The 9,851-nt window shown below is 39.2% G+C and overlaps 1 protein-coding gene across 1 annotated transcript; it reads right to left on the reverse strand.

The window, feature by feature from the left end:
- Window positions 1-1,021: 1,021 nt before the first annotated feature.
- On the reverse strand, window positions 1,022-9,608 carry LOC107298697 (coatomer subunit gamma-1-like; the record flags this gene model as incomplete). The annotated part of the gene is made up of 10 exons (XM_015828073.1): window positions 9,435-9,608; window positions 5,995-6,047; window positions 5,823-5,903; window positions 5,449-5,520; window positions 4,453-4,532; window positions 3,672-3,747; window positions 3,347-3,439; window positions 2,802-2,888; window positions 2,533-2,690; window positions 1,022-1,155 (listed from the first exon to the last, which is right to left on the reverse strand). Coding segments are annotated over exons 1-10 (871 nt in total), but the record flags the coding sequence as incomplete, so codon positions are not given.
- Between the last annotated feature and the right edge of the window lie 243 nt (window positions 9,609-9,851).

Here is a 9,851-nt window from a genome sequence, read left to right on the forward strand (position 1 = left end):
TTTCCCCAACCAATTGTACAATTTATTCCAGATTTCATAATAATCTGTTTCACTCTTCTCCTTAAGTTCTAATGTCAACCTATCCATTTCCGCACAGGATAAAATCTTATTTATTACTTCTTCTTCTGAGGGTGTCTCATTATCCTTCCATCTCTGTGCAAAGGCTAATCTTGCTGCTGTTAGCATGTGTAATAATAGGTAAAGGGATCATTTATTGTATCTATCCTTAGTGATACCCAGCAGAAAGAGCTCTGGTTTTAGCTCAATGTTCTGCATTAGTATCTCTTCTAGCCACTGTTTTATCAAATGCAATTTTTTTTTTATTGTACTACAAGATCAGGCCCTTTTACCGAAACCATTAGACGAGATACCACATATATGTATTCTTCCACAAAGCAACAATGAGTTTGAATGTCACTCTATTGATACCACTCTGCAATACAGTCTAACATCTAAACATGAAGCAGCGTGGCTGAAAGGAACCTTACATAAAACACAGCAACAATGATCATTTTGCAGCCAGTAAAGCTTCATTTAGATCAGCGGTTCTCAACCTATGGGTCGCGACCCCATTTGGGGTCGATCGACCATTTCACGGGGGTCGCCAAGCAAGGCTGTCCGCCATTTTTTTTGTCCGCCATTTTTTTTGTCCGCCATTTTTTTCCCCTTTTCCGGCGGGTGCCTTACCTTCCTTGGGCTGGGCCAGCTGGTGGTCGGCCTGCTCCGTCTCTGCCGCTTGCCAGCTACGCCTCGGCCGGCGCAGGGGGCAGAACCACGCATGCGCGGCGCTCCCGGGCAGGGAAAGTCCTCGACTTACGACCGGTTGGGTAGTCCTCGACTTACAACCGGTTTAGTCCTCGACTTACGACCGGTTTAGTCCTCGACTTACGACCGGTTGGGGGTCGCGGCATTAAAAAGGTTGAGAACCACTGATTTAGATCAAACCAAACCAAACCATGTCAAGCAACTCAGCAAACTCAAGCATGAAGTTGTTAAAAAAAAAGAAAAAAGACATCATTACCGGACACAGCAGGAGCTAGTTCCTTAGCTGTGCATTCAGGTAGGTTAACAATGGCAGATGCTGCTTCATAGACCACCATCTCATGCTTGTTCCGTAAGCAGTTTTCAATGAAATCAAACAGGGGACTATCCCGGCTAGGACAAGAAACAAACAAACAAACAAAAAACAAGAAAAAGAAATATTAGATTCAAACATTCTTTATCACCCATTTTATTGAAACACTGATGACTGGTTCTTTTTTCTGTGATCAAAGTTTAGTTTATAAGTATTGGGTTAAAATTGCTGATCAGGTAGTACAAACATCAGCATTCTTTAAATTTAAACAGAGAACTGCACAGATTATAAAACATTACTATATTGTCAATAATTATAATAATAACGTTGGAAGGGACCTTGGAGGTCATCTAGTCCAACCCCCTGCTCAGGCAGGAAACCCTATACCATTTCAGACAAATGGCTGTCCAATCTCTTCTTAAAAACTTCCAGTGTTGGAGCATTCAGAGTTTCTGGAGGCAGGTTGTTCCACTGATTAATTGTTCTAATTGTCAGGAAGTTTCTCCTTAGTTCTAGGTTGCTTCTCTCCTTGGTTAGGAGATGCTGTAACGATCATGAATGTGAAAAATAGTCATAATTTAATAATAATAATAATAATAATAACAACGTTGGAAGGGACCTTGGAAATCATCTAGTCCAACCCCCTGCTCAGGCAGGAAACCCTATACCATTTCAGACAAATGGCTGTCCAGTCTCTTCTTAAAAACTTCCAGTATGGGAGCGTTCACCCCTTCTGGAGGCAGGTTGTTCCACTGGTTAATTGTTCTAACTGTCAGGAAATTTCTCCTTAGTTCTAGGTTGCTTCTCTCTTTGGCTAGTTTCCATCCGTTGCTTCTTGTCCTGCCTTCAGGCACTTGGGAAAATAGCTTGACTCCCTCTTCTTTGTGGCAGCCCCTGAGATATTGGAACACTGCTATCATGTCCCCCCTGATCCTTCTCTTCATTAAACTAGACATCCCGAATTCCAGCAATCGTGCTTTAGCTTCCAGTCCCCTAATCATCTTTGTTGCTCTTCTCTGTACTCTTTCTAGAGTCTCAACATCTTTTTTACATCATGGTGACCAAAACTGGATGCAGTATTCTAAGTGCTCAATTCATCCTGCTCAATCTTGTTTTATGAGAATAGCGAGTTTAAGAAAATACCAGACTGCTAATTGCTAATATCTCTGTTGATATGTCTATAATATTTTATAGACGTATCAACAGAGACAGTGGATTATGCAATTGTGGCCTTACTGGAGCCAAAAAAATGCAATATGGTGCAGAATAAATGTTTGGACATGTATTGGTGAGTTGTGGTATGGATATGTCTTGGTGAGGACACGTGTTGGTTGATGAGGACATGTGAGGGACTAGAACTCATGCTCTCCCAGTTTCTACCCTGGTGCCTTTAATCACTTACACTGAGCTGGCTCTATAGAACTGGCTCTGAAGACAGAAAAATGTCTTTTTCTTACCCTCCAGCTTCTTCTTCAAGCAGTTTACTGGCGACTCGAATCATCATGCAATAGGCAAAAGGTGACTTCAGCCCATGACGCATGAACTTGTTTAGCATCTTGTTGACAGCCAAGCGATCATTCTTGCGGATGTGATACAGCAAGCCAAGAGCATGATACTGGAACCAGTAGCAAAGGAAGATAAGACATCAACTTTATTTCTATATTTGTACACATAAATTCATCAGACCGCAGCATTATACATTCCAGGTTAGCTTTAAAACTCTTACTTGGACCATGATATTGTCACTAGATGCTGCCTCCTGAGCTTCATTCACCCAACGTTTTACTATATCAAAACTCGTCTTTAGAAGGTGCTGTAAAGGAAGAAAACCAGAGAACATATCAAGAAAGTTGCTTCAAATGTCAAACAGAAACATTGCAATTGACATATAATAGCTCCAAAAAAGATTAGAAGTTTTGTGGCCCAGGAGTTGCGCTCCATCATCATTTTTCTATTCTCTCTTTCTCTCTCATTCGTGATCTAAAATAGTGACAGCTCATGCCTTTAAAATAATTTAGCAAGAACAAACACAGAACCACATTCTTGCTTCTTCCAAACAGACAAATGGCTCCATCAATTAAGAATGGTCACGCACCGCTACTCACAGAATTGACAAAGAACTATTCATCTGTCAATTCTTTCTGTGTCTGGGCCAGCTGAGGTTTTCTGTCATAATTTTCACTTTTTAAAAAAAAACAAGAGGTGTCCTGTCGGACAATGAGCACTCAACATTTCTTGCCTAGTTCATAAATTCTGCAAGCACTTACTCACCAAAGATGACACCAAGGCAGAGCTGGAGACACTGGAAACCTTGTCAACGATCGCCTGCTTCATGTAGCGCTCAATAGACTGGAGCATGGTGCTCTGCAGGGAAGACAGAACATGGGAGGCTGGTTGGAAGGGACATAGGAGAACATCTGCCAAGACTTCCAAGAATGGACAAAGACCATAGTGAAGGAGCAAACAATGCAGGAGAAAGACAGGGGAAAACCCACTAAGAACAAAGCAAAGGAAGATGCAGATAATGATGGGAAGATGTAGAAAAAAAAATGACAAGGATTGCAAAAAAGAAAAGATGCAAATGTTTCATACTTACATCTGTAATCTGGCAGAGTGCTCGCACAGCAGGGCCTCTATAGTTGTCATCCTTTCCTGTCATATCTTTGGTTAAACTGGACAAAAATGGAATAGAGATGTTAGTATTATATATTTATTATATCAGGTGTTAGACTACAAGAATTGACTTCCCTCGACATCTCAGTTGCATCAAAGGAACATAATGTCTTTCAATACATATGTGTATACCACACAGACATACACAATGCATATTATTAATGTAGTATTTCACGGTATAAACACTGAGAAAGTGAGACCAGATTCACTCGTTGCACTAGATCCTTAACCCTGCTTTACAGATTCCCAAAAGCTGGGTATGCAGCATATGCTAAGACAAGCGAAAAAACCCACACTGTGTGTGTAGCATACGTATACACACAGAGTTATTGTTGACTAACATTGGTAGGCATCACTTTAAAATTTTGAATGTGGTTAACATTAACCTTACTTCCTTATAATTATTATTAATTATAAATCATATAATTAAAAAGCAAAAACATTTGGGAAGAGAGGAGAGAGAAGGATAGCAACACATATCAAAACGTATCTTGTGTGCTTGGATTACTCAAAACTTGGGGTAGATCAATTAAATGGTGAGGTTTCTTTACATAAGCATTTCAATAGCCTTTTAAAGCTACCATTTATTTTTATTTGCTAATGACTCCAGTTTCATCATCTCTTTTTACTACTGCTGCTCCCCTCCTCCCCCTCCTTATACACTTGGAATGTTATACAGTTCAATTGATTCAAGAAAACATTACCTGCTAGTTACTATAATGACATCTTCTGAAATGCTAGACATCTCTTTGATGGTCAGGTAACACATTCTGCGGAGAGTTGGCTGACACAGAGAACAAACAACAGAGTTAGCATGTACAAATATTGACAGGATGTATAAAGTGGCCAATATTTCAGGAAAAGATGAGGTCCCTATATATTTTGCATCTGCATATACAAACTGAATCTGAGAAGCCAACATAGGATATAAATAAATAGGAGATGGTATGTGCAAATGCAGCCTGGCATCAAGCAATTGTGAGGGCGAGATGCCAAAGTTGTCATCCCAGCAGTGACATCAAATCCCTAGCAAACTCAGAAAACTACCAAGGCCCCCCATTCAGAGGCCCAGCAGAACTTTGATTAGAAGCAGCCAGTTACCAAAGCTAGACAGGGCAGCTGCAATCCCTTTTTGAAGGGATTGTAACAAAATAAAAATAAAAATCATGCAACTGGGAAAGAAAGGGAACAGGTTATTTCCAAAGGAAAACTGGGAGACTGTACACAAAAGGTTCAAATTGGAGTAGAGATGTATGTCTGTAAACAAAGAAGCACATTTATAAAATAAGGTATGTATAGAAATATAGGTTCAAGGATATGTAAAAGCTAAAAACGGAACTAGAAACATAGGCTGATGGAAACAAATATAAGAATAACAGGCATACGATGACAAGGAAAGAAACTATTGTTAATAGGTATAAGTTAATTGTGAAATAAGAGTAAAGCATCACCTATAGGAAGTATAGACAATTTAGATGTACTAGAATATGTTCAAATATAGTCACAATTCAGTTATCCAAGAAAGTGCTTATTTAGTATTTAAGTAATAAACACTGATCGTTCTTTGGATCAAAAGCTTATCTTGTACATGTATGTAATCCTATCCCCAGAAGTACCCCTGACAATGGACCTTCTGAATAGAGGCCCTACATCCTCTTTCCACCCTAAGTAAATGCCAAAATGCACAATGAAAGACTTACATCATTGGACTGGAACAGTTTGGTCATGGCAAAGAATGATTCGGTGGCTTCCATCACACCAAGATGCTCTCCCTAGAATGGAAGAAAAATCTCACATTTGCTAGTATTTGTGCCAGTAGCTGGAAGACTTAGCCAAGAGAAGCTCACGACTAAAGTTAACCCAGCTGAGAGGCAAAGTTAGTGAGTGCTGGTGATCACACTACAAAGAGTCACCTTTCACACTGCTTCAGACCATGCAGGAGCACTTTGCTAGTTCCTTTAACACTGAAAAAATAAACGAAGGAATTCCAGCAATTTAGCTTTAATGTTGACAAGCAGAGCAGGATTGTTTAACCAGTACAACAAAGTCCTTGTAAGTAAAATCTCGCTTTTACCTGATTTATGAGATACAAAATCTTTGTGAGGATATGAGCGCATTTCCGAGGATTTATAGGTGTCTCGTTGAATACTCGGGCCTAGGACAGAGAAATGTAGACGTAAGAATTTGGGGGCATATCCAGGGATCTACTCCTCAGAAGAAAAGACCAGCATTATTTGGAAACTTACTTCTTGCAGCACAGCACTTTTTTCCAAGTGTTGGAATGGATTGGAACCTCCACCTGCAACGTAAGATAGTCAACTTAATTAATGATCAAGACTTTCCTACGGGCAAAATTTCAATTGGGAAAGTCCAGGTTCATTTACCCCTTAATAAAAATTAACATTTCTGAAAGTTAATAACAAAAGTTGGAATGATTAAAAGAGGAAGAAATGCAGTCATTCTAGGCAATTATTGACCTTTTCCAGTGCGAATGGAACTGAAGTGTCACAACATATTAGCTTAGCCTTGCAATTAAGTCAGATCAATTGCAATTCAGGACAAGTATAATTCTATATTTCTTAACTTCATATTCAGTGCAAATAAATAAGAAAGGAATAATGAAATGCATAAGCATGAAGATCTTTTATTATTGAAAGGCTATTCAATGTTAAAATGAAGGAAAAGAAAAAAGAATAAAACACAGAGAAGTTTCACATGATGGAGATAGGTTTGGTTAAAAAAACCCCATTCATTTAGTGACTATTTACAGAGAAGTTTCACATGATGGAGATACGTTTGGTTAAAAAAACCCCCATTCATTTAGTGATTATTTGAAGTTACAAGAGCACTGGAAAAAGTAACAAAGATGATCAGGGGACTGGAGGCTAAAACATATAAGGAACGGTTGCTGCAATTGGGTATGTCTAGTTTAATGAAGAGAAGGATGAGGGGGGACATGGCAGCAGTGTTCCAATATCTCAGGGGCTGCCACAAAGAAGAGGGAGTCAAGCTATTCTCCAAAGCGCCTGAGGGCTGGACAAGAAGCAACAGATGGAAACTAGCCAAAGAGAGAAGCAACCTAGAACTAAGGAGAAATTTCCTGACAGTTAGAACAATTAACCAGTGGAACAATCTGCCTCCAGAAGGGGTGAACGCTCCAATACTGGAAGTTTTTAAGAAGAGACTGGACAGTCATTTGTCTAAAATGGTATAGGGTTTCCTGCCTGAGCAGGGGGTTGGACTAGATGATTTCCAAAGTCCCTTCCAACTTTTTTATATTATTATTATTATTATTATTATTATGGATCATCGCACAGTCAGCCAGATGTTCAGACTGGATTTGGCATTTTGTCTACCTATCGAGTCCTTTCCCAGGACCTGGGATAGGCAGATGTGGATGTTTGATGGTATTATAGATATCGTCGCAGGATGGAAGCAGTTCCTAGTAAGGCCGCCTTTTGCAATTGACTAATAGCGAATTTGTCAATGCCAAATATTATTATTATTATTATTATTATTATTATTATTATTATTATTATTAAATTATGACTATTTTTCACATTCATGATTGTTACAGCATCTCTACAATCGTGTGACCAAAATTGGGTTGCTTGGCAACTGGCATGTATTTATGACGCTTGCAGCATCCCAGGGTCATGTGATCCCTTTTTGTGACCTTCTGACAAGCAAAGTCAATGGGAAAACCACGTTCATTTAACAACATGTTATTAACTTAACAACTGCAGTGATTCACTTAACAACTGTGGCAAGAAAGGTTGTAAAATGGAGCAAAGTTCACTTAACTACTGTGTTGCTTAGCAACGGAAATTTTGGTCCCAATTATGGTCATAAATTGAGAATTACCTAGATAGCAATTACAAACAGCAGCTATACTAACATTCTTCTCCATGTCTAATTCTTTTAAAACTGTCCAAATAGATACCCATCATCAGATAAATTATCTGATTTAACAAGTCTGTGTTAAGTAGTAGTTCCTTTTCTTTACCCTGAGATTCCTTCCATTAATTATCACTCAAGGTTTTAATTATCATGCAAAATTAACAGCCTTCTGTTATATTCCTTAGCTTTCCTCCCGCCCCTACAGCTGAAGATTCTCAAATATTCTAACCCTTAGGTTCTGTTCTACCATCTTAACCAGGTAAGCAGCTGTCTCTGTGTCTATTCAAGTTATAATATCCTTTTTGATGTACCCAGCAGATTATGATAATTTTACCTTGATGCTCACTGCGACTTTTGTATCTTTCTTCAAAGTTATATGGTAAAGACAACAACTGCATGGAATTATACATTTTTCCTAGTCAATAATTAAATGCTCAGGCCCTATCAACAGTAATGCTTTTTATTATATTGTGATTGGTTGTACAATCAGCCAGATGTTTAGATTGGATTTGGCATTTTATCCACTTACTGAGTCTCCCCCCGCACCCCACCTGGGATAGGCAGATATTATTGATTGGTAGTGTTAAAGCTATTGTTGAAGAATGTAAGTTGTTCAGAGTAAAGCTGCCTTTATAATTGACTGGTGGTGATTTTGTCAATGCCAATGGTGTTCAAGTGGTCTTCAGATGTTTTGGGACTGCACCCAGGGCACCTATTTCTATTAGTATTATTTTTACTTTCCTTTGCCACAGTTATTCTACTTTTATTTGCAGGTCTTTGTTTTTTATTTTCTCCAGTTCTTTCCCTTCTATTCTGCTGTCTCTTTAGCCTTTTCATTTTCTATTACTATGTGTATTTTGTAAATCCCCTTAGTTCTTGCTTGCACGTAAATGGTATTTCTTGCAGATATTCCAGTGCACCATTGTTGCTACTTTGTCATGCTCTTGCTTCTAGTCAGTCTGTGCAATCTTCAATTATTATATCACACCTTTTTAAAAATAAGATTGATAGTCTTGTATTGTTTTCCCCACAAAAACAATCCTGTGAGCTGGATTGAACTGAGACAGAGAAACTACCCAATAACTTCTAATCTTTGTTTCAGGGCAAAAAGTTGAATTATATTTTAAATTTATATGCCACCTACTGTATCTCACTCTGGAAAATGACTCAGGGTGACTTACAATTAAATTTAAATGTTCTTTTGTTTTCAATAGCAATTTAGGAAATAAAAAGTAGATAAATATTTCTATATTTCTATAGCAAATTCATTCTCTTATAGAGCTATCCATAAGGAAAAAGAAGATTGCACTATTATAATAAGATCTTATTGTCAGTATTATGTCATTTTCTCTTTGATTAAAGAAATCCTACCATGCTATATTTAGCACAATCAAGAGACAATAGTTCTTTCTTTTAACGAGAATTGGACTGAGTAGGTACATTCTTATTAATTGCAATAATTTATACCATATACACCTCTGATACAGTAGCATTTCATTCATAAAATAGGGTGGCTGTATTTTTCTCCCTTCCTAGTATATTACTAATCCCCGATACGTTGGATTGCAGCTCCCGTAATTTCAGCCCCTAGATCCTGCAAACATCCTGACGTCTGCTAACTGGAAGCCAAGGGATATAGAAAAGTCCGAAACGTTTTGCTACTATCCGGATTTGTGCAGCCCAGATGCGGTAGCTTTTTTTGCAGCTGCCAACAGCGAGGAGGGAGTAGCCACGCATCAAATCTGGAGGTCGCCCCGTTGGACAACTCTAGAGTTTCTCCACTCACCTGATTCTTCGTCCTTCTTATCAAATTTCTTTAGCATCCTGTCCGGGGATGTGCTGAACCGGGTAAAAAAGGAGCTGCAGAAGATTAACCTAATCCTAGCCCGGGAAGAAGGAAGATGCTATGATAGACAGACAAGAAATTATGGGAAACGGCAGCGCTAGATAGACAGTCCGCATCTGCGTGGAAATCTCGAAATCGCTACTTCCTGCAGAGGCGCCACTTCCTGCCAGCAAGACAAAGTTGAGACAGCTCAGCAGCTCAGTGACGCGCAGCCGCACTCGTCAGCGGATGGGCTGGAGAGCGCTCTACGTAGCTGCCAGGAGAAAGGCGCAACGACGGAACAGGCGGATCGTGATTATCGTCTTTATAGCCAATGGTCGAGGGCAAAGCTTCAGGCCGGAAAGGAAGACTGGCAGC

Source organism: Protobothrops mucrosquamatus, unplaced genomic scaffold (genome assembly GCF_001527695.2).
Source record: "Protobothrops mucrosquamatus isolate PMUCROS unplaced genomic scaffold, P.Mucros_1.0 scaffold4204, whole genome shotgun sequence".
In the NCBI taxonomy this organism is placed as follows: domain Eukaryota; kingdom Metazoa; phylum Chordata; class Lepidosauria; order Squamata; family Viperidae; genus Protobothrops; species Protobothrops mucrosquamatus.